This window comes from Capricornis sumatraensis, chromosome 13 (assembly GCF_032405125.1).
Source record: "Capricornis sumatraensis isolate serow.1 chromosome 13, serow.2, whole genome shotgun sequence".
NCBI lineage: Eukaryota > Metazoa > Chordata > Mammalia > Artiodactyla > Bovidae > Capricornis > Capricornis sumatraensis.
The window spans coordinates 28,198,647-28,225,554 of NC_091081.1; the positions used below are offsets into that span (position 1 = coordinate 28,198,647).

Here is a 26,908-nt window from a genome sequence, read left to right on the forward strand (position 1 = left end):
CCCTATAATGTAAAGGACATCTTTACTGGATGTTAGTTCTAAAAGGTCTTGTAGGTCTTCATAGAACCATTCAACTTCAGCTTCTTCAGCATTACTGGTTAGACTTGGATTACCGTGCAGTATGATTTATGATTTTGCCCAGAATTTCAAGGTTAACAGATGCTTTTTAAAAGCTAATTAATAATTTGTAAGGAACTCATTTGCAATCTTCTTACTTTATGGCCTGCACCATACCATCCAAAAACAGGATGGTCAATTGTGATTAGATGGAATCTTCACCTGGAGTGTTCCAGATTGGCAATAGATTGTCACATCCTTTCACAATTGAGAAAACTGGCTTGTCCATGGTTGAAGAATCAATAATAGAATCAAGAATAAACTCTATTTCAAACTGATCAATTATTTAAACTTGGAAACATTGTTGTAACATGTTAAAATACATCTGAAGGTATTCTTTGAATGTAAAAACTTTCCTGCCTTTCTGACAAATTAATATATAATTTAATCTTCAGTGACTAAAATATAGTTTTATACATACATCTGTACCTTTTTTCACTGCTTAGATATAGGGAGAGTTTTTATTTCTCCTTGTGAATGGGTCCTCACTTCCTCCCCATTCCCCCGAAATACATAGGAATATACTAAGTACTAATTTTAAATGATGAAATAATGTATCCACTAAACATCTGAGTGACATACCTGATAACTGGTAAGACACAATACAAGGTATTGGCCTATTTAGACAAAAGAAGTATAATACAATCTCTACCCTTTAAAAAAAAGCTAAGATGTCATAATCTCCTATGTATTGTAACAGCAACATAACACTGAACAGTCATTCATTTCTTTCTAATAAAATGTTATATGAAACAAATGCTTCAAGATCATTTAATAATAATTTCCAAATAGTCTGGCATAAAAACTACAGGAGAAACAGCATACCTACCTTCATCATAAGGCAGTGGTAAATGTTTTATTACCTCTGGTGTCCACCAGTAAGTGTAACTATTAAAAAAAAAAAAAACGGATTAAAATGGGCCAAATGGAAATGTTGGTTTTCTACAATTCACTAGATAAAATGTGTTATCTAGACAAGTGAACTATCGTGGGGGGTGGTTAGTACTGGGATAACAGGAACGGCTCCTAAAGTTTTGCTTGAGACTGAAGTTATGCTTTAGAGCAGTGCTTCTCAAAGGCAGCATACACATGAATTACTTGAAAATCCCGTTAAAAGGCAGATTCTGATTCAGTAGGTGGGGCCTGAGATTCTGCATTTAAGACAAGCTCCTGGTGATAACAAAGGGGCTGGTCCTCAGACTACTTTTTGAATAGCAAGGCTTTAAAGCATGGGGAAAAAAACAACAACAACAGAAAAGGGATAAGTCTGCTGCTTACAAAGAATTCATTCAGTCTTTCACCATTTATTAAGCACTTACTGTGTGTCAAACACTGTTCTACACTTTAGAAATGCCATTTTGAAAATAAAGAGAAAGTAGAGCTACAGTATTGTTCCTGTCTTTACCAGCACAGCTTCATGCTGGAAAGAGAAATACACAAGATAAGAGGGAACTGTGCACAGCCCAAGAGGCGGAAGGAGACAGCACAGCATCTCTGGGAGCACTCAGGTGTCCTGGTAGAGCTGCGCTCAATACTCTTTTTAAAGAGCAGAACTGACACTGGGAATGGGCAAATGAAGTCTTGATGTTCAAAAGCGAGAGGGTGAAAGACTCCAAAAACTATACAGCAATGAGTGTGATGTCAATGCAGGGAAAACAACAAATCAAGTATTTACTAGAGATGGGAGGAACCTAAGATGACCAATGACTTCTATGAATCCACATCTATTCATAAAAACAAGCCACACCAGGCTATTCTCATTTTCTTTTCTAAAAAAATCAGATTATCAGATCAAAGGAATGAAAAAGACATGGGCTAACTCATTTAAGAGGGTATAAGACTCTGATGCTGGGAGGGATTGGGGGCAGGAGGAGAAGGGGATGACAGAGGATGAAATGGCTGGATGGCATCACTGACTCGATGCACATGAGTTTGGGTGAACTCTGGGCATTGGTGATGGGGTCACAAAGAGTCGGACATGACTGAGCGACTGAATTGAACTGAACCCGATGTGTGTTAGAGCGGAGAAGGCGATGGCACCCCACTCTACTACTCTTGCCTTGAAAATCCCATGGATGGAGGGGCCTGGTAGGCTGCAGTCCATGGGGTCGCGAAGAGTCGGACAGGACTGAGTGACTTCACTTTCACTTTTCACTTTCATGCATTGGAGAAGGAAATGGCGACCCACTCCAGTGCTCTTGCCTGGAGAATCCCAGGGACGGGGGAGCCTGATGGGCTGCCATCTATGGGGTCGCACAGAGTCGGACACGACTGAAGCAACTTAGCAGCAGCAGCAGCATGTGTGTTAGAGAGAGAAAGAACTCACCCATGAGCAAGCACAGGCATAAATTCTAATGATGACAGATAGAACTGGCAGAGGAGGAAAGCAGAGAAGGTATCAGTGCACACATAAATAAATTACTAAAAAACGGTTACTTAGGAAAAAGAAGAAAACATTATAAAGAACATGTTTTAACTCAGAATGTACCATGTGGAGAAAAAGAATTAAGAGCAAATTAAGAGATCAGGCCATAAATATTTTTAAAATATTACTAAACTGTATCCTTATGCAAAATAAAGCTTAACAATACTTTTCAAAAAAGCTAGAGTCATCAAGACAGTATTGTACTGGCACAAAAATGGAAATATAGACCAATGGAACAAGATAGAAAGCCCAGAAATAAACCCACACACCTATGGGCACCTTATCTTGGACAATAGAGGCAAACAATGGGAAAGAGACAGTCTCTTCAATAAGTGGTGCTAGGAGAACTGGACAGCTATGTTAAAAGAATGAAATTAGAACACTTCCTAATACCATACACAAAGATAAACTCAAAATGGATTAACAACCTAAATGTAAGACCAGAAATTATAAAACTCTTAGAGGAGAACATAGGCAGAACACTGTATAACATAAATAACAGCAAGATCCTCTATGGCCCACTTCCCAGAGTAATGAAAATAAAAATAAACAGGTGGGACCTAATTTAATTTAAAAGCTTTTGCACAGCAAAGGAAACTATAAACAAGGTGAAAAGACAACCTTTAGAATGTAAGAAAATAATAGCAACTGAAACAACTAACAAATGATTAATTTCCAAAATATACAAACAGCTCATAAAACTCAATACCAGAAAAACAGCCCAATCAAAAAGTGGGCAACTATGGAAGATGGTATGGAGTTTCCTTAAAAAACTAGGAATAAAACCACCACATGACCCAGCAATCCTACTACTGGGCATATACCTTGAGGAAATCAAAATTGAAAAAGACACAAATATGCCAGTGTTCACTGCAGCACACTCACGATAGCTAGAACATGGAAGCAACCTACATGTCCACTGACAGATGAATGGATAAAGGAGCTGTGGTACATATATACAGCAGATTACTCAGCTATAAAAAGGAATGCGTTTGAGTCAGTTCTAATCAGGTGGGTGAACCTAGAGTCTATGATACAGAGTGAAGTAAGTCAGAAAGAGAAAGATAAATATTGTAACCCACTCCAGTACTCTTCCCTGGAGAATCCCATGGACGGAGGAGCCTGGTAGGCTTCAGTCCATGGGGTCGCGAAGAGTCGGACACGACTGAGCGACTTCACTTTCACTTTTCACTTTCACCCACTGGAGTAGGAAATGGCAACCCACTCCAGTGGTCTTGCTGGAGAATCCCAGGGACGGGGGAGCCTGGTGGGCTGCCGCCTATGGGGTCTCACTGAGTCAGACACAACTGAAGTGACTTAGCAGCAGCAGCAGCAATGCATATACATGGAGTCTAGAAAGATGGTACTGATGAGTTTATTTGCAGATCAGCAGTGGAGAAACAGACATAGAAAACAAATGTAAGGACATGGCTTGGCGGGGAGGAAGAAGAGGGTGAGATGTATGGAGAGAGTAACATGGAAACTTACATTACCATATGTAAAACAGATAGTCAGTTTTGCTGTATGACTCAGGTAACTCAAATAGGGACTCAGTATCAGCCTAGAGGGGTGGAAAGGGGAGAGAATGGGAGGGAGGTTCAAAAAGGAGGGGACATAGGTATACCTATGGCTGATTCATGTTGATATTTGGCAGAAAACAGCAAAATTCTATAAAGCAGTTTCCTTCAATTAAAAAATATTTTTTTTTAAAAAGTGGGCAAAAGACTTAAACAGACATTTCTCCAAAGAAGATACACAGATGACTAATGTGCTAAGTCACTCCAGTTGTGTCCAACTCTTTGTGACCCTATGGACTGTAGGCTGCCAAGCTCACCTGTCCAGGTGATTCTCTAGGCAAGAATACTGAAGTGGGTTGCCACACCCTTCTCCAGGGAATCTTCCTGACCCAGGGATTGAACCCGTGTCTCTTAGATGACTAATAAACACATGAAAAGATGCTCAACATTGCTCATTACTCAGTTCAGTCACTCAGTCGTGTCTGACTCTTTGCGACCCCATGAATCGCAGCACGCCAGGCCTCCCTGTCCATCACCAACTTCCAGAGTTCACTCAGATTCACATCCATCGAGTCAGTGATGCCATCCAGCCATCTCATCCTCTGTCGTCCCCTTCTTAATGCAAATCAAACTGCAATGAGATATCACCTCACACCAGTCAGAATGGCCATCATGAAAAATCCACAAACAATAAATACTGGAGAGGGTGTGAAGAAAAGGGAACCCTCTTGTACTGTTGGTGGGAATGCAGACTAATACAACCACTATGAAAGACAGTACAGAGATTCCTTTAAAAACAAGAAATAAAACTATTATATGACCCAGCATACTATATGATCCCCACTACTAGCCATATACCCTGAGGAACCCAAAACTGAAAAAGACACATGTACCCCAGTGTTCACTGCAGCACTATTTACAATAGCTAGGACATGGAAGCAACCTAGATGTCCATCAACAGATGAATGGATAAGGAATTTGTGGTACACAGACATAGTGGAATGTTAGCCATAAAAAGGAATGAATTTCAGGCAGTTCTAATGAAGTGGATGAAGCTAGAGCATATTATACAGAGTGAAGTAAGTTAGAAAAAAAATATTGTGTATTAACATCTGTGTATGGAATCTACGAAGATGGTACTGATGAACCTACTTGCAGAGCAGCCAAGGAGATGCAGACATAAAAGAAAAGCTTTATGGACACGGGCTGTGGGGAGGAAGGAGAGGGTGGGATGAATGGAGAGAATAGCGTGGAAACATATGCACTACTACCATTTGTAAAACAGATGACCAATCGGAATTTGCTATATGATCCAGGGAGCTCAAACCGGGACTCTGCGGCAACCTAGAGGGGTGGGAAGGGGTGGGAGGTTCAAGGGGGGTTCAAGAGGGAGGAGACATATGTATACCTATGGCTGATTCATGTTGACATATGGCACAAATCAGCACAATATTGTAAAGAATTTATCCTTCAATTAAAAGTAAATAATTTTTTTAAAAGTCCAGCTCTTCTAAGTGGGTCTCAGAAGGAAAGAAGCCGAAAGAAATACCTGCTCTGGGGAAGCTGGGCTGAGATGGATGGAGGAGGAGAGCATCTGAGAGGACTGAGCCCAGGACTGGGAGGCATCACCTCCCCAGCCAGCACAATCACCCAGGGGAAGAGCCCCTGTGCCGGGACAGAAATCTGCTTCCGGACCAGGTATCAGAGGACAGGCGATGGCAGGTGGGTGCCACTTCCGCCTCTGCATAAACACCTAGTAAGTCAGTTTCTTTTCTCTTTTTCACTCTCCAGTATTAAGAGTGTTCAATTCCATTGGCTCACACAGAAAGGTTAGGAAGATTTTAAAAGGCTCTTTAACTCCACTAGTAAACTTGGGAGCTCTCTGAAATAACATATATGGATCTGAGCAAAGCAACTGATATATGTGAACAAGACAGAGACATGTGGGCAGGATGATAGGACAGTGAAGTGTTGACAGCATGGTTAGTTACAGCTGTTGAAATGATTCCAACCAAAAATCACAAAACAGTGTCAAGGCAGAGGGAGTTGTTGGGTGGTATCCCACAGGGCTCTGCTATCTACCCTATTCTATTTAAGGACTCACCCTATTTCAACAAGGACTTACATTAGGATCAAGATAGCCAACTGATTAATTCTGAAGAAGCTACAAAGCTAGAGGAAATAGCTAATAAATAGGATATGTGTTTACGTATTTTTTCTGGAAGCAGGCAAAGCATATACAGGCAAGACAAGATGGCAGAGATAAGGCATGGCAATCAGTTCAGTTCAGTTCAGTCACTCAGTCATGTCCGACTCTTTACGACCCCATGAATCACAGCACGCCAGGCCTCCCTGTCCATCACCATCTCCCAGAGTTTACTCAAACTCACATCCATCGAGTCGGTGATGCCATCCAGCCATCTCATCCTCTGTCGTCCCCTTTTCCTCCTGCTCCCAATCCCTCCCAGCATCAGAGTCTTTTCCAATGAGTCAACTCTTCACATGAGGTGGCCAAAGTACTGGAGTTTCAGCTTTAGCATCATTCCTTCCAAAGAACATCCAGGGCTGATCTCCTGTAGAATGAACTGGTTGGATCTCCTTGCAGTCCAAAGGACTCTCAAGAGTCTTCTCCAACACCACAGTTCAAAAGCATCAATTCTTCGGCACTCAGCTTTCTTCACAGTCCAACTCTCACATCCATACATGACCACTGGGAAAACCATAGCCTCGACCAGATGAACCTTTGTTGGCAAAGTAATGTCTCTGCTTTTCAATATGCTATCTAGGTTGGTCATAACTTTTCTTCCAAGGAGTAAGTGTCTTTTAATTTCATGGCTACAATCACCATCTCCAGTGATTTTGGAGCCCAGAAAAATAAAGTCTGACACTGTTTCCACTGTTTCCCCATCTATTTCCCATGAAGTGATGGCACCAGATGCTATGATCGTAGTTTTCTGAATGTTGAGCTTGAAGCCAACTTTTTCACTCTCCTCTTTCACTTTCATCAAGAGGCTCTTTAGTTCCTCTTCACTTTCTGCTATAAGGGTGATAGGGCATGTTAAAAAGACTTGGGAGTTCCAGTGGATAGGAAGCCCAGAGAATTAACATTACAATAGCATTGCTGCAAACAGTCACTGTAACTTTGTACTTCATGATAAAAAAACAGATTACCCAGGACAAGGGGAATGATGGTACCAATGGTCCCACAACACTTGGCACAAATTAGACCAAAGTCGGACTACTATTGAACCCAGGTTTGAATTCCATAGTTTAAAAAGAGCACTGACATAAACTGGAATACAGAAGAAAGCCTTCTGAATGCTAAACAGACTTAAAACCACAGTACAGGAGAAACAGTTAAGAAAGTGGAGGTATTTAACCTGGAGAAGAAGAGACTTTGAGAATGTGTAAACCTGTCTTCAAATATTTAAAAAGACTATCAAGTGAATGAGAAAACTGTGTTCTTAAGGTCTCAGGGGGTTAAACTAAGATTAGTAGGTAAAGTTACAGACAAACGGATCTCAGCATGGTATGAGAAAGAATGATGTGAGTGAACTGTCCGAAAACGACTACCTCTCAACCTGACAGGTGCTGGTTGACAACCCAATGCCAGTCAAGCACAGTACAGCTGAGCCCCACCTGGGAAGACACAGAGGGAACTCATATATCAGACAGAAGATAGTGCCAGGAAATCTCCCAACTCTGAGTCAAAGAGACAAATAATGTATAATGCCTAAAAATACCCTGGTGACTTTATTAACACTGATTCAAAAATGGCATCTGAGATGATATATGACATATTAACCTATTTCAGACTTCCCTGGTGGCTCAGATGGTAAAGCATCTGACTACAATGCAGGACACCCAGGTTCGATGCCTGGGATGGGAAGATCCTCTGGAGAAGAAAATGGCAACCCACTCTAGTACTATTCAGAACAAAGCTTCAATCAGCAGTTTTGAACAGATTCATAAACATGGGATTTTGAGTCACAAAAGTAGTTATCTCGAGAGAACTGGTTTGGATGAATTCCAGGCAAAGCTAGTTTATCCCCTCTTCCCTTATCATTTTATAAAAATACTGTTTCAGAATAAATCATTGGTAAACAGTGTAAAATACAGATGGTCACAAAGTTTGGAAACACAGACAAATATATAATAAAGTATTCACTAATAGCATGTTATAAAATAGATCTTAATCATCTGAATAACCACGATAGTATGGTCACTCACCTAGAGCCAGACATCACAGCATGTGAAGTCTAGTGGGCCTTAGGAAGCATTACTATGGACAAAGCTAGTAGAGGTGATAGAATTCCAGCTGAGTTATATCAAATCCTAAAAGATGATGCTGTGAAAGTGCTGCACTCAACATGCCAGCAAATATGGAAAACTAAGCAATGGTCACAAGACTGGAAAAGGTCAGTTTTCATTCTAATCCCAAAGAAGGGCAATGCCAGAGACTGTTCAAATTACTGTATTATTGCACTCATTTCACATGGTAGCAAGGTAATGTTCAAAATCCTTCAAGTGAGGCTTCAATAGTACATGAACCAAGAACTTCCAGACGTACAAGCTGGATTTAGAAAAGGCTGAGGAACCAGAGATCAAATTGCCAACATCTGTGGGATCATAGAAAACTCAAGAGAATTCCAGAAAAACACTACTTCTGCTTTGACTGTGTGGATGACAACAAACTGGAAAATTCTTAAAGAAGTGGGAAAACCAAACCACCTTACCTACCTCCTGAGAAACCTGTGTGCAGGTCAAGAGGCAACAGTTGGAATGGGATATGGAACAATGAACTCGTTCAAAATTGGGAGAGGAGTTCATCAAGGCTGTATATTGTCACACTGCTCATTTAACTTGTATACAGAATACACCATGTGAAATGCTGGACTGGATGAATCACAAGCTGCAATCAAGATTTCTGGGAGAAATATCAACAACCTCAGATATGCAGATGATACCACCCTAATGGCAGAAAGTGAAGAGGAACTCAAGAGCCTCTTGATGAAGGTGAAAGAGGAGAGTGAAAAGGCTAGCTTAAAACTCAGCATTCAAAAAACTAAGATCATGGCATCTGGTCCCATCCCATCACTTCATGACAAACAGATGGGGAGAAAATGGAAATAGTGGCACACTTTATTTTCCTGAGCTCCAAAATCACTGCAAACAGTGACTGCAGCCATGAAATTAAAAGATGCTCGCTCCTTGGAAGAAAGCTATGACAAACCTAGTCAGCGTATTAAAAAGCAGAGACATCACTTTGCCGACTAAAGTCTGTATTGTCAAAGCTATGTTTTTCTTTTTTTCCAGTAGTCATGTACAGATGTGAGAACTGGACCATAAAGAAGGCTGAGCACCGAAGAATTGATGCTTTTGAACTGTGGTGCTGAAGAAGGTTCTTGAGAGTCCCTTGGACAGCAAAGAGATTAAACCAGCCAATCCTAAAGGCATTCAACCCTGAATACTCATTGGAAGGACTGATACTGAAGCTCCAATACCTTGGCTACCTGATGCAAAGAGCCGACTCATTGGAAAAGACCCTGATTCTGGGAAAGATCGAGGGCAGGAAGAGAAGGGACAACAGAGGATTAGATGGTTGGATGGCATCACTGACTCAATGGACATGAATTTGAGTAAACTCTGGGAGATAGTGAAGGGCAAGAAGCCTGGCGTGCTGCAGTCCATGGGATCACAAAGAGCTGCACACGATTTAGGGAATGAACAACAAAAAATTAGTGATAAAATAATATTATCTAAGTTTCCAGACTTAGTGGTCATTCTATATGATTTTTAACAAATATTACAACTAAGAAATGTAGTCGTTTTAAAGAACAATAACAATACTAATATCTGTTGGACTACTATGTGCTAAGGATTTATATGATCTCATCTGATTCTCAGAAAAACCTACAGGTCAGACACTATCACTATCTCTATTTTACTGATGTGGAAACCGAGAATTGGACTGGTTATATGTCTTGCTTCCGGTCAGACAGGTATTAACTGCAGGCAGTCCCTCCAGAGCTTGGCTGCTTCCAGACTGTGTGGATCACGTGTCAGACCCAATAGGAAGTACTTCCCATTCATATTTTATTTAATCCTTAAAGTGACCTGTGAGGTGTGTGTAGTCATTTCCTTTCTATAGTTGGGAAAACAAGATTTCCAGAGGTTTAGAAACACGTCTAAGGTCACACACCCGCAGAAAATCCAACTCAGCTCTACCCTAGCATCCATGCTCCAGTCTGGTTATTGCCTCTGGCTAATTCTTCTGAGAATCAGCATACGGATTTAACCGTCACCAAAATAACTAGTATCGGGTGACTAGAAAGGCCAAAATAAAGTACTGAAATCTATCCTAGTCTTTATTAGTATCAGTTGTTGATGCCAAAAATCAATTTTTGGAATTTTCACATTCTAGAGAAAAACGAAACAAGGAGACCAAGTCAATTGTGAGAGCCACAGTACCTACTTTGATAAAAGTTCATTCTCAGTGGGAGGTGTTTAGTTCATTCACTTACTGTGCTGTCTAATCAGGTGCATAACCTCAGTCAAGATACATTTTCTCTGCAACTTAGTTTCCTTTTTTTTTAATTTTAAAAATGGGAATGTAACATCAGCTTCCTTTTATTTCCACAAATAAGCACCAACACTGCCTGCCTCAGTTATGTAACTCTAGGTTTAACTTATGCTTGTAATTTACTAGCTAATTTCAGCAACAGAAAATCGAATTTTGCTTGTTCCCGGAGTTGTATCTTAATAGCTTCAATACTTTAAGGTAATAGAAAGTTTCAGAAAATCAACCATATTTACCCATAGTTAATTGCATCAACAAAGCTAAATATAGGTATTTACACTTATCTCTCATCAAATAAACAAAATTAGCTCCAGATTTTTTTGTCAGCAAAAATTCATGGCAATCATTTATTAATATAGTGGAAAAATCAGCACTACTTCATTTATAGGGAAAGTAAGGTCAAGCATTAAGCTGGTTATTCCAAGAAAATGTACTTAAAGGAACAAAACTGAGAAACATATAAACTCTGACATTTTCTTAATATTTGAAATGTTCCTGAAGTAATAGAGAATTTGGTAACATCTGTAACATTAGCACTTGCTAATTCACCAGTTGTTTGTGGTCTGTCCACACAATTTGCACAGACTGGCAATGAACCCTGTAGTGTTTGTGAGACACTGTTGAACAAAATGAGGGCTAGATCACATGGATGCTGTGAGAGGAGAGCCTTAGGAGCAGACTTGACATCACAGGGCTCTGAGCAGAAGGGACCAGGCTCAAGTCTCATATGTGAAAAATGTTGCCCATTATTACAACATGACTCTTCAATTAACAATGCTAAAGAGTCCTCTCATTAAGCCCTTACAATGACTCTGTAATGTGTGTCCTGTCATTTACATTGTGCAGGGGAGGGAAATGAGACTTAGAGGGGTTAAATAACTAGTCCAAGGTCACACGGCTGCAGAGATACCAACTCAAGTCCCCTGACCCTGCGGCCTGTGCTTACACAGGGAGTCTTGTCCAATCCTCAGGAAAACAGTTCATTTATTTGGGGACTGCTGCTGCTGCTAAGTCACTTCAGTCATGTCCAACTCTGTGCGACCCCATAGACGGCAGCCCACCAGGCTCCCCCGTCCCTGGGATTCTCCAGGCAAGAACACTGGAGTGGGTTGCCATTCCCTTCTCCAATGCATGAAAGTGAAAAGTGAAAGTGAAGTCACTCAGTCGTGTCCGACTCTTCATGACCCTATGGACTGCAGCCTTCCAGGCTCCTCTGTCCATGGGATTCTCCGGGCAAGAACACTGGAGTGGGGTGCCGTCGCCTTCTCCGTATTTGGGGACTACTGCTACCAATTTAACTGTCATCATAATAGCCCATACAGTGAATGACTCAAGAAGGCCCAGACTGAGCAACAGGGCTGGCTCTAGATTCCTGTCCTCCCTGGTGTCACCAAGAGTTCCCTGTGCTTCCTGGAGGAAAGAATATTGGAATTCCAAAGTGAGGCTGCCTAGACACCACCCTTAAAAACCGAAGACGATTCCTTACATGTTAAGGGTTCTTTATCACCCCACATTTGTAGGAAGCCCTCAAAAGCTATGTTACTGGTTTGCTCCAGTGGAGCTTCAACTTAACAGTTCAGTGATAAAGCTCTGAAACTTTGTATCTTATGAAAACACAAAACAACTGCATTTGTTAATGACAATTTCCCAGTGTTGAAGCTGAAACTCCAATACTTTGGCCACCTGATGCGAAGAGCATTTGAAAAGACCCTGATGCTAGGAAAGATTGAGGGCAGAAGGAAAAGGGGATGATGGAGGATGAGATGGTTGGATGGCATCACCGACTCAGTGGACATGAGTTTGGGTGGACTCCAGGAATTGGTGATGGACAGGGAGGCCTGGTATGCTGCAGCTCATGGGGTCGCAAAGAGTCTGACACGACTGAGCGACTGAACTGAATTATCAGGACATCAACAATACTAAATTCCTCCTGGCAAACATGTAGCAAGGCTGACTACTTTAGCCTATATAATCATTTCTCAAAAAGAAAGTTCTCTCATATTCAAAATAACATCAAAGCTGAATTTAACATAGCAGACCAGGAAGAAAAATACCTTCTTCTTGTTGGTAAAAGTCTCATGGTATTTTTATGATGCAAATAAAAATCTGTAGGGAGTTCCCAGAGATGAGGTTTCCCTTCAGTGGGATGGAAAACTCCCAGGAAGAGATTAATGGAATCTTGTCTGTCAGCATCTAAAAAGCAAAAATACATAATTCAGGAACTCTATTACTCACATAAACAACCCAGGGGAATGCTTTCTTAGGAGGATTAAGGGTACATCTGGAATGTCATAGAACACACCTCTGAAAATAATAGCATTTATACTGTAAAGGTCATACACAACATCTAAAACACCCACCAAGACTTTGAAAATTAAAATCTTATTTCAAAATGTTTCCTTTTTACTCTATACATCTCATAACATAGAGGATAGTGAACATAAACTGCTTCTTGAATTTTGAGAGATTCTTAAAAAGTCTTTAAGAACTGCCCTAGTTACCTTAGTGATTGTATTCTTAGAATAAAAACATTCTCACCATTTGTTAGTTTACCTAAAACAAAGAACATCTTCACTTTATGGCAAAGACAGAAGAGAAGTCAGACAAATAAAGCAGCCCAATTTCTACCCATATTCTGTTGCACATCCTTGAACAAGTCAGTTTCCAAGTTTCTGCTTTTAATCCATGAAAAGATACTCTATTTCTTTAGGAGAGACAACGTTTACAACATTTTGTTTCCCCTACAGCTGTGTTTGATAATGAAGGCAGCCTGTACACACATAAAACAGCATCACTAACCATTCAACCTCTCCAAAATTACCTTTCCAAAACAGACTACAAACTAATCAAACTGACCACACACACACACAGATACACACGCACGCTGTCTCTCCTCTTTTTCTCAAATGTATTTTGGTAAAAACGATAAGCACTGAAGTGGTCTCATGAGCCATCCTTCCCGTCCTGCACAGCCCCCTCCCAAGCATCTTTCATTCTTTCCATTCTGGTCTCTGAGCCCTTGTATATTCAAGTTAGGGGCAGACATCCACAATATAAATAATAATCTCTTTCTGAAATTGAGCACAGAACCAAAAAGCCAATAGAAATGACTGCTTTTGAAACAAGATAACATCATCATAAAATCAATTTTCTTCCAACAGCTATAGTGTACACAGAAAAGTCTGAAATTAGCAACACTGTTCTCCTTGGGCTATTTGGTCATTTTGGCAGAAGCAATAAATGAAATCTGGTACATTAAACATGGGTTCCAGTTCTATATTTTGACAGGAAGCATTCCATTAAAACAGTGCTCACCTTTTATGCTACAAGTAATATTTGAAAGGGATGTGTTTATATGATGAGTATACTTGGAGCCTTTTTTCCATTTGTTGAGAGAAAACATCAAGTGTTAAATGATACATGCATTACCACCCCAATTTGCACCCTCTTAACACAATATGAAAGTAAACATACTGCTTTTATAGTAATTATATTCTTTATGATTCTTGAGTAGCCTTAATGGCACTTAATAATTCACACTATGCAGTACCTCAAAATATCTTAATTCTATCTAAAGAAGCTTTCCATTTTTCAGCCACATTTTCAAGGAGTTTCTTTCATCCCTAATTAAACCTAATAGTAGTTCCTTTAATTTTTAGCAAGCATGATAAAATGTAAGACTGAGAAACCTAACCAAATAACAGATATGCCTTCAAAGGATCATAATGGAGACTTCTTGAATGTACTGCTATTACTTTAGCTTACAATGTATCTATGGTATTTACTGTCACCTACTAAGCTTGGAATCTAAGGCCAGCCCTAATGAGCCTCGGAATCTTTTCCTGGTTACTTTTGACTGCAGATGACGTTTTCGCCCTCTGGAAGACAGTAGTACTTTGTACCAAGACAAAAGCTTAAAATAGGTAGGTTCTCTGCAGTTGCAGATAACAAGAGGGCAAAATAACTACCTACTTTTATATTCAATTGTGCTTTAAAGGAAAAAGGAATAGGCACCTTTCAAACTCCATCCAAATGGTTAATTGCTAATGCAGGGTATTACAATAGGTCAGGCTGGAAGATAACAGTTCTTTCTAATTAGCCAAAAATGTTTATTTGCAAACTAGAACATTTGTTGACCTAATATTAAATTAAGTCCACGATAAAGTGGCCTCTGAAATCAGTAATGGAATGGGATGCTATTCGATAAACAGTACTATTTAACCACGGTGAGGAGCAGACAGTGACTTGGACCACTACCTCCTACCATATGTTGAAATAAATCCCAACTAAATGTCGGAAGGACAAAGATCAACACCCTAACAGAAAAACATGCAATTTTTAAAAATATAAATTTATTTATTTTAAAAGAAATAGACGGTAAACATTATAAAAACTCAACTTTACTATTATTCAATAAACAACGCAAACTGAAAACAATGCAAACCATTTTCTGCTTATTAAGCTGGCAGTTCAGTTCAGTTGCTCAGTCGTGTCCGACTCTTTGCGACCCCATGAATCGCAGCACGCCAGGCCTCCCTGTCCATCATCAACTCCCAGAGTTCACTCAGACTCACGTCCATTGAGTCAGTGATGCCATCCAGCCATCTCATCCTCGGTCGTCCCCTTCTCCTCCTGCCCCCAATCCCTCCCAGCATCAGAGTCTTTTCCAATGAGTCAACTCTCCGCATGAGGTGGCCAAAGTACTGGAGTTTCAGCTTTAGCATCATTCCTTCCAAAGAAATCCCAGGGTTGATCTCCTTCAGAATGGACTGGTTGGATCTCCTTGCAGTCCAAGGGACTCTCAAGAGTCTTCTCCAACACTGCAGTTCAAAAGCATCAATTTTTCGGCGCTCAACCTTCTTCACAGTCCAACTCTCACATCCATAATGACCACAGGAAAAACCATAGCCTTGACTAGATGGACCTAAGTCAGCAAAGTAATGTCTCTGCTTGTGAATATACTATCTAGGTTGGTCATAACCTTTCTTCCAAGGAGTAAGCACCTTTTAATTTCATGGCTGCAATCACCATCTGCAGTGATTTTGGAGCCCAGAAAAATAAAGTCTGACACTGTTTCCACTATTTCCCCATCTATTTCCCATGAAGTGATGGGACCGGATGCCATGATCTTCGTTTTCTGAATGTTAAGCTTTAAGCCAACTTTTTCACTCTCCTCTTTCACTTTCATCAAGAGGCTTTTGAGTTCCTCTTCACTTTCTGCCATAAGGGTGGTGTCATCTGCATATCTGAGGTTATTGATATTTCTCCCAGCAATCTTGATTCCAGCTTGTGTTTCTTCCAGTCCAGCGTTTCTCATGATGTACTCTGCATAGAAGTTAATAAGCAGTGTGATAATATACAGCCTTGACGTACTCCTTTTCCTATTTGGAACCAGTCTGTTGCTCCATGTCCAGTTCTTACTGTTGCTTCCTGACCTGCATACAGATTTCTCAAGAGGCAGGTCATGTGATCTGGTATTTCCATCTCTTTCAGAATTTTCCACAGTTTGTTGTGATCCACACAGTCAAAGGCTTTGGCATAGTCAATAAAGCAGAAATAGATGTTTTTCTGGAACTCTCTTGCTTTTTCCATGATCCAGCAGATGTTGGCAATTTGATCTCTGGTTCCTCTGCCTTTTCTAAAACCAGCTTGAACATCAGGAAGTTCACGGTTCACATATTGCTGAAGCCTGGCTTGGAGAATTTTGAGCATTACTTTACTAGCATGTGAGATGAGTGCAACTGTGTGGTAGTTTGAGCATTCTTTGGCATTGCCTTTCTTTGGGATTGGAATGAAAACTGACCTTTTCCAGTCCTGTGGCCACTGCTGAGTTTTCCACATTTGCTGGCATATTGAGTGCAGCACTTTCACAGCATTATCTTTCAGGATTTGAAACAGCTCCACTGGAATTACATCACCTCCACTAGCTTTGTTTGTAGTGATGCTTTCTAAGGCCCACTTGACTTCACAATCCAGGATGTCTGGCTCTAGATTAGTGATCACACCATCATGATTATCTGGGTCGTGAAGATCTTTTTTGTACAGTTCTTCTGTGTATTCTTGCCACCTCTTCTTAATATCTTCTGCTTCTGTTAGGTCCAGACCATTTCTTTCCTTTATCGAGCCCATCTTTGCATGAAATGTTCCCTTGGTATCTCTAATTTTCTTGAAGAGATCTCTAGTCTTTCCCATTCTGTTGTTTCCCTCTATTTCTTTGCATTGATCGCTGAAGAAGGCTTTCTTATCTCTTCTTGCTATTCTCTGGAACTCTGCATTCAGATGCTTATATCTTTCCTTTTCTCCTTTGCTTTTCACCTCTCTTCTTTTCACAGCTATTTGTAAGGCCTCCTCAGATAGCCATTTTGCTTTTTTGCATTTCTTTTCCATGGGGATGGTCTTGATCCCTGTGTCCTGTACAATGTCATGAACCTCATTCCATAGTTCATCAGGCACTCTATCTATCAGATCTAGGCCCTTAAATGTATTTCTCACTTCCACTGTATAATCATAAGGGATTTGATTTAGGTCATACCTGAATGGTCTAGTGGTTTTCCCTACTTTCTTCAATTTGAGCCTGAATTTAGCACTAAGGAGTTTGGAAAGCTGGCAAATACTTTCCAAAATGGACACGTCTATACTCCTCTAAGAACCGATTGCTACATCCTTTCGTTAAGGCTATCTGGCTATATATATACATACATGTTTTTAAAGATCCTGAAAATATCTATATTCTGACCTAATAAATATGCTTCTGAAATTTTCATAAGATAAAAATATGCAAAAAAGATGTACATTTAAAAGAAACACAAATACACAATAAAAACAGGTAACCACACTATGGTGCTTCTAAAAGACAGACTGCCACAAGGCTACCAAAAATTAAGTTGTAAAAGAATATTTAGGGTCATAATGATTACTCACATTATCTAAAAGGGCAAAAGCAGATATACATTACCTGTACAGTAACTAGAAGGATCATGTTCTGCTAAATATGAACAAGTCGCTATCTCTGAAAGGTGAGGATTATATGATTTATTTATGAGTTATTTTATACTTTTTATAATTAGCATATATTACCTTTATAACTACCAAAAAAAAAAAAAAACCCACCATTCATTCATCCAAGAGCCTACTATGTCCCACACTAGGGATATGGTCTATACATAACTGATTCTGGCATTCATGGGGCTTACATTCCACAGTGGGAAGCAAAAATAATACTCAAGTAAATAAGGTACAGGGTACTTTCAGAGGATGTTAGTTATTTGAAAATATAAGAGTGACATGAGAGTGACGAGAGAGAAGAGGGACACTTAGGTCAGGTGGTCAGGGAAGCAGGTGGAGGCTGCACAATGTCAGGAACAGCACGAAGGTGGAGGGAGGAGCGGGGGGCTGGAGGGCAGGGGGCAAAGAAAGAGCAGGACTGGGGACAGCGAGGCAGACCACACACAGCCTCGAAGGTCATGGCAAAGAGTCCGATCTTAAATGCGATGAGAAGCCCTGGAAGGGATTTCAGAGTGGGCAGTGATAGGATCTAACTCTCGAAAGGACCACTGTGGCTGCCGTAAAGAGCAAGAACAGAAGAGGGCAGGCTGAGGGAGGAAGCAGGAGCCATGGCAGCTGTTCAGGGCCACCAGCTGTCTCAACCAGCCTGGCAACAGTGAGCAGGAAACAGCAGAAGGATTTGGGATATACTCTGGAGGTAGAGCCAACCAGGTTTGCTGAGAGATGAGACTGGGGAGGATAAGGAGAATAAAGAAATTAGGGGTGATTCCTAGGATTCTGAACTGAGCAATGGGAGCAGAGGTGAAAAAAGAAAAAAAGGAGAGAAACAAGTTTGGGGCTGGAAATGATTCATTTGAGATTCTTCTCAGATATCCGTGGTAGGAAGAAACTTGGCCTCATGACTTTCCCTCCATAGTTTCTCATGAATATTTCATCTTAGATAGCAAAAGCGACTTCGTAGATGTAACTGAAATGACTAATCAATGACTTCAACTTAGGAAAATTATCATGTCTTACCTGGATCGGCCACTGGAATCATAAGAATCCTTTAAGGGCAGAAGAGGAAAGCAGACAGATTTGAGGCGCAAGGGTTGATGCACCATTGCTGGCTTTGAAGATGGAGTGGACCACAAGCCAAGGAAGGTAAGCAGCCTCTCAAACCCGAGAATGAGCCCCAGCCAACAGCACGTGGGGACAGCAGTCTGAGAACCACCTGGGGTTCTGCCAGCAACCTGAATGAGCCCGGAGGCCTCCAGATCAGAGCCCACATTCTGACTTCATTGCTCTCATTTGAACTTCAGCCAGGTGAGAGCCTAAGCAGAAAACACAGCTGGGTAATGCTATTCCCAGACTTCTGAACCACGAACTCTGGGACATAATAAACAGGTTGTTTTAAGCCACTGAGTTTGTGATAATTGGTTATGGCACCTGTAGAAAACAAACACAATATTCAGGAGGAAATGCCTGCAAGGTAGGCATTTAGATAAGTCTGGAGATCAGTGGAGGAGTCAGGGAAGAGATATATATTTGAGTGTCAAACGTATGGTATTTAAAAGCTGGGTGAGATACCCCTAAGGTAAAAGTGTAGAAAGAGTTTAGAAATAGGGCAGGAGAAGTCACCAGTGAGACTGAGAGACACAGCACAGAAGTGAGTTTCAAGAAAGAGGGAGCGCTCCACTGTGATACAAGCTGCCAAACAGCTGAGCAAGATGAACACTCCCCTAGTTTGGCAGTGGGAGATTGTGGGTGATTGTGATAAGCATGGGTTTGGGGGCATGACAGGGCAAAGGCTCAGTGAAGCAGGTGGAGAGAACAGGATATGAGAGAGGGAACAGGTGTGCAGATAACACTTCCAAGAGGTTTTGCTTCAGGAGAGCAGAGCTTTTGTTAGCAGAGGGTGTGGTTAAGAACAGAAGGAAAGATTAGATGGAAAACACAAGGTGTGCCTCTATGCTCGTGGAAATGAGGCCGCAGAGGGGAGAAACTGACCGCACACGGCAGTGAGCATAGGAACAGGGGTTCAGTGCCTGGGTAGGAGAGACCCCCCAGGAGAAGGAAATGGCAACCCACTCCAGTATTCTTTCCTGGGAAATCTCATGGACAGAGGAGCCTGGTGGGCTACAGTCCATGGGGTCACAGAGCTGGACATGACAGCAACTAAACACACACACACACACATATATATGTATATATACGTGTGTATATATATGTATATACAGCTGTTCTATTATTAACTGTGCAGGTTTGTTATATTTTTTTCCTTAAAATAGGATTTCAATTCAATAAGCTTCAGAAAAAAATATTCAGGTTTACCTACAAATAAATATAAAAGAAAATTAGAGCTTGACAAGGAATTAACAATTATAAACTTCTTTCTAACATCCAAAGAGAATACCGAGGTACTTGTTCTTTTCTTATTGATGTCCTACAACTACTTATGTAGCCAGTTATAAGAGAAACCAAAGGACGTTTCTTAGAAAGAAAAGAAACCCCAGAACATGGTAATAATATGTGAAAACTCAAAACAGTTTTTAAAATGAACCTGAAAGGGAGTCAGGTGGGTTACCTACATAGTATTCATCTGTCTATATGAACCAACGATAAAATTCTTAACAACCTAATTTTAAGAACTTTCCTGTCTACCTCAGAGACATAAGATGGAGAGACTGATTCACAATCTTGAGTGCCTAAAGAAAATGGTTCTATTAATATATTACCATATATAATATCCATTGTAATTTAAAAATAAGTTGTACACCCCAATGGCACCATGCTTCTCAAAATAAATAGGGCTGTTTTAGCCATATTATTCATGAAATAATTCTTTTCATGATAGTTCCTCTTTCATTGTGCATAATTCTGCGTTACCTTTCCATCGCGTGCACATTACTTATTTATGACCACCTTCTGTCTTTTAATTGTTCTCCTTTCATTTTTAATCATGCACAGCTACACATTCACTCTCTGCGCTCTAATCTTACTGAAAAACACATGACTTGGTCCTTAAGTGTCAATCAGTTCAGTTCAGTCGCTCAGTCATATCCGACTTTTTGCGACCCCATGAATCGCAGCACGCCAGGCCTCCCTGTCCATCACCAACTCCCGGAGTTTATTCAAACTCACATCCATCCAGTCGGTGATGCCATCCAGCCATCTCATCCTCTGTCGTCCCCTTCTCCTCCTGGCCCCAATCCCTCCCAGCATCAGTCTTTTCCAATGAGTCAACTCTTCGTGGCCAAAGTATTGGAGTTTCAGCTTTAGCATCAGTCCTTCCAATGAACACCCAGGACTGATCTCCTTTAGAATGGACTGGCTGGATCATAATGACTCCCAATTCAGGAACAACTCTGAACAGGAGAGGACAGAAGACTGGACGACCCTTTCCTCAGGGCAGTTTTAAACCTTGTTCAACACATAACCCAGAGGTATATGTACCTGTTGGCACACGACTTACATAGCTCTTCAAGCTGAATTGTGTTCCCCACAAAAGGGATATTAAAAGTCTTAAGCCCCAGGACCTGTGAATATGACCCTCTTTGCAAATCAAGTCTTTGCAGATGTAATCCTGTTAAGATACAGCCACACTGGAATGGGCCAGGCCCTGGTGTCTTCATAAGAAGAGACACAAGCACACAGGGAGAACGCCACGGAGACACAGCACGAGAGGAGAATGGCGTGTGACACCAGAGACAGAAATGAAAGCACACAGTTTTAACTGCAAGCCAAGGATCGGCAGCAATCCATCAGAAGATAAGAAGCAAGTAAGGAACCTCCCCTGGAGCCTTCAGAGGGAGCACAACCCTGCTGACACTTGATTTCCAACTTAAAGCCTCCAAAGCTGTGAAACAGCACATTTCTGTTGTTTTAAGCCACCAAGCTTGTAGTGCTTTGTTACAGAAGTCCTAGGAAACCAGTACAATAATGAAGCATAGCCAGTGAGACTGCCTTTAGAGAGACTACCTTAAAAGCATTCTAATTTACAAAACCAAGTGAAACCACATGTTATTTTTAGTGTTTTTAGCTATTTATAATAATCCTTTGCAATAATGTTGTAGCCACTTGGAATACATCAATACATATTAATATCTTTATTGGGAATGACAGCAGTAGGAGTAATAAAGGATGATGGGAATACTTCAATATTTTTGCTTTAGAAATCTAGAATTAAAACTTATGCCACTGACCTGAATTTCTAAATTTGACTTTCCTAACTCTTGATTTTTGTTCAGATTAATATACTTTGATTGTAAAGTTCCTAAATCCAGCTCAAGGAGTCATGCATACAGAGTAATTTCCAAACACTCTAAAGGTCTATAGTGGCTTTGTGGTTTATGTTGCGCATTGAGCTTACCAGCTGTATAACGGCCATAATTCAAAAGACATGATTTGAGCAGACTAAGAGCATTACTGATAAGCTACACATTATTAGGCTGATATACTTAGCCCTGTTGATTTCTGAATTCAGGGAAAAGGGGAAGCTGGGGAGGGCATAGGTAATGAATTAACTCATGCATTTATTAATTCAGTCCATAAACAGTTCATGTGCCATGAGCAAGGCAGCAGGGACACCACAGAGAACCAGTAGTAAATAAAATGCTCATGAGCTCTTGGGTCTCAAGGTGGGGGATACAGGGACACACAACCCAACTAATAGCATAGTTAAGGATTTAAGTGCAACTGTGCCAGGTGCTGCAAAGGTACAGAATGCTACAAGAATAAAAACTGGAGTACCTTCCTTAAGAAAGTGAAAGCAGAGTGAGCCGAAAGGCTCAAAAGACTGCAGTCTTATGTTCCAATGTTCCAAGGGGCACAGCAAGAGCCTCTGGCAGAGGAAGCCTAACCTAGTCAGGAAAGAGTGAGAAGGTCTGTGTGTCTGGAGAGCTATGATGGGGGAAGCGGATGGCATGAATGGCAGAATGGCAAGGTAGGCGGGGCCAGACCACACAGGACCTCTAGGTCTGTCCCGCACGTCCCCCCACACCCACCAGGCTGCCAACCAGCTTCCAACCCCTCTGCAGCGTGGAAATAGGGATGGTCTTACTTGATCTCGACTCCGAAGTGACCCCCATGCTCCTCACTTCCTGCTGTTCATGCTTTAATGTGATAGATACCTGTGTGGAGTAGTGAACTATTTCTCTCTAAAAAGATATACTGAAGCCCTAAACCCCAATATCCACTAATGTAATCTTATTTGAAATTAGGGTCTTTTCAGACATAATCAAGTTATATGTGCTCAGTTGCATTCAATTCTTTGTGACCCCATGGACTATAGCCCACCAGGCTCCTCTGTCCGTGGGATTTTCTAAGCAAAAATACTGGAATGGGTTGCTATTTCCTTCTCCAAAGGATCTTCCTGACCCAGGATTCAAACCCAGGTCTCCTGGGTTTCCTGCATTGGTAGGCGGATTCTTTACCATTATGCCACCTGGGAAGCCTGAACCAAGTTAAGATAATGCCATACTGAATTAGAGAAGACCCTAATCCAATTAGGGCTTCGCAGGTGGCACTAGTGGTAAAGAATGGGCCTGCCAACGCAGGAGACATAAGAGACCCAGGTTTGATCCCCGGGTCAGGGATCCCCTGGAGAAGGAAATGGCAACCCACCCCAGTATTCTTGCCTGGAAAATCCCATGGACAGAGGAGGCTGGCGGGCTACACCCCATGTCACAAAGAGTCGGACACAACTGAAGTGACTGAGTGTGCATGCACGCTAATCCAGTATGACTGGTGTCCTTACAGGAAGAGGGGAACTTGACACAGACCTAGACACACAGAGGAAGAAAGCCATGCGACAATGGAAGCAAGACAGCTGCAGGCCAAGGATCGCCGAGGACTGCTGGCAAAACATCACAAGCTGGGGAGACGCATTCTCCTCTGGGGACATCACAGTGAACTCGGCTCTGCTGACAACTTGACACTGAACTTCTACCTCTGAACTGTGAGATAAGTTTCTGTTGTTTTACATCACGTAGTTCTTGGTATTTTGTTGCAGCAGCCTTAGGAAACTGTCACAGATTCTGCTCGTGTGTGGGTGGGTCCACAATTTGCTTCTGAGCAATGGTACATGGCAAAGTGATGGCATGTCACCCCACGATCACATTATGTTATGTAAGACTGTCTTGCCAGAAGACTTATTCTAGAGACCCTTTCCCATGCCAGTGATGAAGATGCAAGCTGCCATGATCCCTACAAGGAACAAGTCCACAAAGAACTGAATTCCCCCAACACAGCACATGAGCAGGGAAGCAGATTCTCCCCGAATCAGGCCTCCAGGTGAGACCACAGTCTGACTGACATCTCCACTACAGCTTGGTGAGACCCTCTGCAGAGGACCTGGCTAAACTGGGCCTGGAATTCTGACCCACAAAAATGGTGAGATAATGAATATATGTTGCTTTAAGGTCTCAATTTTTCAGTAATTTGTTAGATAGCACAGAAAATGAATATGCCTGCACAGAAGTATAGCAAACCACCTCTGCATTCTCTCTGGGCATGGAAAAGACTGAAGGCTGACTCTTTTGTGGATGGTTGCATGCACTCTCCTGAGGTTCCCAGCGCTGGAGACACCTGCAGTTCCCTTGGTGTGAGCACAGGCTTCTTCTCACATCAGGCATTTTCCTGCTACTCCCTCCTTGGGAAGCCAGTGATCAATCACCCCCGGTTTCCGCTGCTATGGTCCTTCTGGCCAGGACCTAGGCCAACGCCATGCCAGCACCCTCCCCCATGGGGCCTCCCTCTGGTCACCTGGTAGGCCTAATGATCCTTTGGCCTAACCAACTCTAGGAGAGGGGGCCATTCCCAACATGGCAGCCCGCTCCTCAGCCCGTCCCTCTGCTTCAGCTTCGCTACACAGCAGCCCGAAGCCAACAGCTCCACAGGGTCCCTCCAAGGAGAGAACACTACGTTAAGCCTGCCCTGAGTCCAGTTCTCTCCAGGCTGGAGGTAAAGGAGCAGGGTTGGGGGACAGTCACTGCACAGCAAAAATTCAAAGAATCTCTTTGCTGACCTCTCTTCTCTACATTTTGTAAACGTTTTTGTCTTTAATCTAGTTTAAGGGTCCAAGCCTCACAAAATCAACCTGAGCTCTTCCTTTAAAAATTCTGTGCACGGGACCTGTCTCACAATCACTTTGGTGAGTGACATCAGAATGGAGGCAGAAAAAGTGCCCTTTTAACTACCTGTTGCTGTTAGTACTCCCAAGTCATAAAATGACAAAAGACTAAAATTTAGTGCTAATGTTACTTCTCATTTCTAGCTGCCATTTAAAAGAATCAGTGATATTCACATTGTTAGACAACTGTTAAAATGGTGAGCTCTATTTAAAAATAATTACTCAACACTCTTAAATTGATCTATGTATTACCAGGACTTCCCTGGTGGCTCAGCTGGTAAAGAATCCGCCTGCAATGCAGGAGACCTGGGTTTGATACCTGGGTTGGGAAGATCCCCTGGAGAAGGAAAAGGCTACCCACTCCAGTATTCTGGCTAGAGACTTTCATGGGCTGTATAGTCCATGGGGTCACAAAGAATCAGACACGACTGAGTGACTTTCACTTTCGCTTTCATTACAAGCAGAAACTAGGAATGAGGCAGAAGCCAAGGAATCACAGTACTGTGAAGTACACAAAAGGTCCAGTTACAGGTGGCCAAAGTGCCCTACTTAAAATACAAAGTTTATTCATTCATTTACTGCATATTTACTGAGCACCTCCTAAGTGACAGATTCTGTTTTATTTAAACTTTTAAAATATTTAACGTTACTTTTCCAATTAGCTTTAAAAACAGGGATATGTAAAAGAGAAAAATGTGCATCAGGATAAGTCTCAGAAATGCATATAACTCCAGAATTACCTGAAAAAGCATTGCTGTAATATCGAGATAGAGTCTGCATGATGTCTTTTGAGTGTTGGGTCCACGGTGCTATCTTTCTGTAGGTTTTTACACGATGAACAAGTTGGGAACCACCATACTGAAGGGACAGGGTATCCCCGTGGTCTTCATAGAGTTCCTCAAACAACCTAAGAAGCCCAAGTAAAACACACAAACACTGAAGAATTTCATCCGAAGTATTATACACCTTATTCACTTAGCTACAGATTCAAAACAAGTCTTTTCCTACATGAATTCCTCTGAGCCTTTCTTTTCAAGTAGACTCTTCAACATCTTGGAAGATAAATACATATGCAAAATGTATTACATTTTATAGTAATAGTCCAACAAGCAACGAAATCACAGAAAACTCGAAGGGGGAAAAAAAAAACCAGGGAGACCAAAAAGCATAATCTACCCAAGCCTAGACCAAGGTGGTTCTACTCTCTTAAAAAGACTCCTAACTTTCTGCAGCCTGCCAGCTCAGTTTACCTCCCATGATAGAATTTTCTGTTCTCTCTGAATTGCCTTTGGAAGAAAGGACAAGCTCTTATCACATCAAACCATATTCTTTCCTAGAAATACATGTTTGAAACTTACATTTCTTCAAGTGCCTGTTAAGGTTTTTTAATGCAGCGATGGCTGAGATCTGGCCATTTGTAAGCTGAGAGCTCTTTTGGACAGAGCCTTTATGACTGTCTCAGAGGACTGATAACAGTGATGACTGCATTTCAAGAAACTTCATGCACTGTCATGGACCCAATGGACAGTGAAATAACAGTATTTCTTACCGAAGAACCAATCTTTTATCTATCTTACCTGTTTAATTCAAAATATATGAAGGCATAAATTACTTTTTTTCCTGATACAGCCTGAGATTTTTTTTTTTTTAAAGAAACTCACTAGTTTGGATTTATCTAAAGTACACAGTGTTTTTTTGATAATTAACATGAATAGGAAAACAAAACCATGGCAACAACACATAAGGCTTTAATAGAAATAGATGTTACCAAATTTAAATAACATCTTTTAACAACATAATTTTTGAGAAGCCAAAAGGGGAAATAAGTTCATAAAAGTCCTTTATGATTAATCAAGTTTGCTTTCTGTCATTACCAGCACTTGAAAGGCAAGAAAATAAGGCTTACCTAACTGCATCTGTATCAAATTGTAGATTCGGCTTGTCAATTAAGCCCAAGGAGTACAGTTGATAAGCCAGAGCACATTTCCCCACCATAAACTGTGCTGTGTTGGTGCGATCCAAACAGTCCACACAGTTGGTTCGAAGAACACCAGTCTAAGAGAAACACCGGTCAATCATTATTCAGTCACCAGAACTACTTCCGTCCTACTCAAGATTTCTTTAAGACAAGCTACAAGTAGGGTGTTATTCCT

At 41.3% G+C, this 26,908-nt stretch overlaps 1 protein-coding gene across 1 annotated transcript in view; it reads right to left on the minus strand.

Annotated features, from left to right (window-relative positions):
* FIG4 (FIG4 phosphoinositide 5-phosphatase) overlaps positions 1-26,908 on the minus strand; it is a 181,126-nt gene that overhangs the window by 66,680 nt on the left and 87,538 nt on the right. The window contains exons 14-17 of the mRNA XM_068985104.1: positions 26,662-26,810; positions 25,496-25,662; positions 12,694-12,832; positions 947-1,005 (exon numbers count right to left, since the gene is read on the minus strand). Coding sequence (XP_068841205.1) covers positions 947-1,005; positions 12,694-12,832; positions 25,496-25,662; positions 26,662-26,810 — 514 coding nt within the window. The remainder of the gene's footprint in view (positions 1-946; positions 1,006-12,693; positions 12,833-25,495; positions 25,663-26,661; positions 26,811-26,908) is intronic.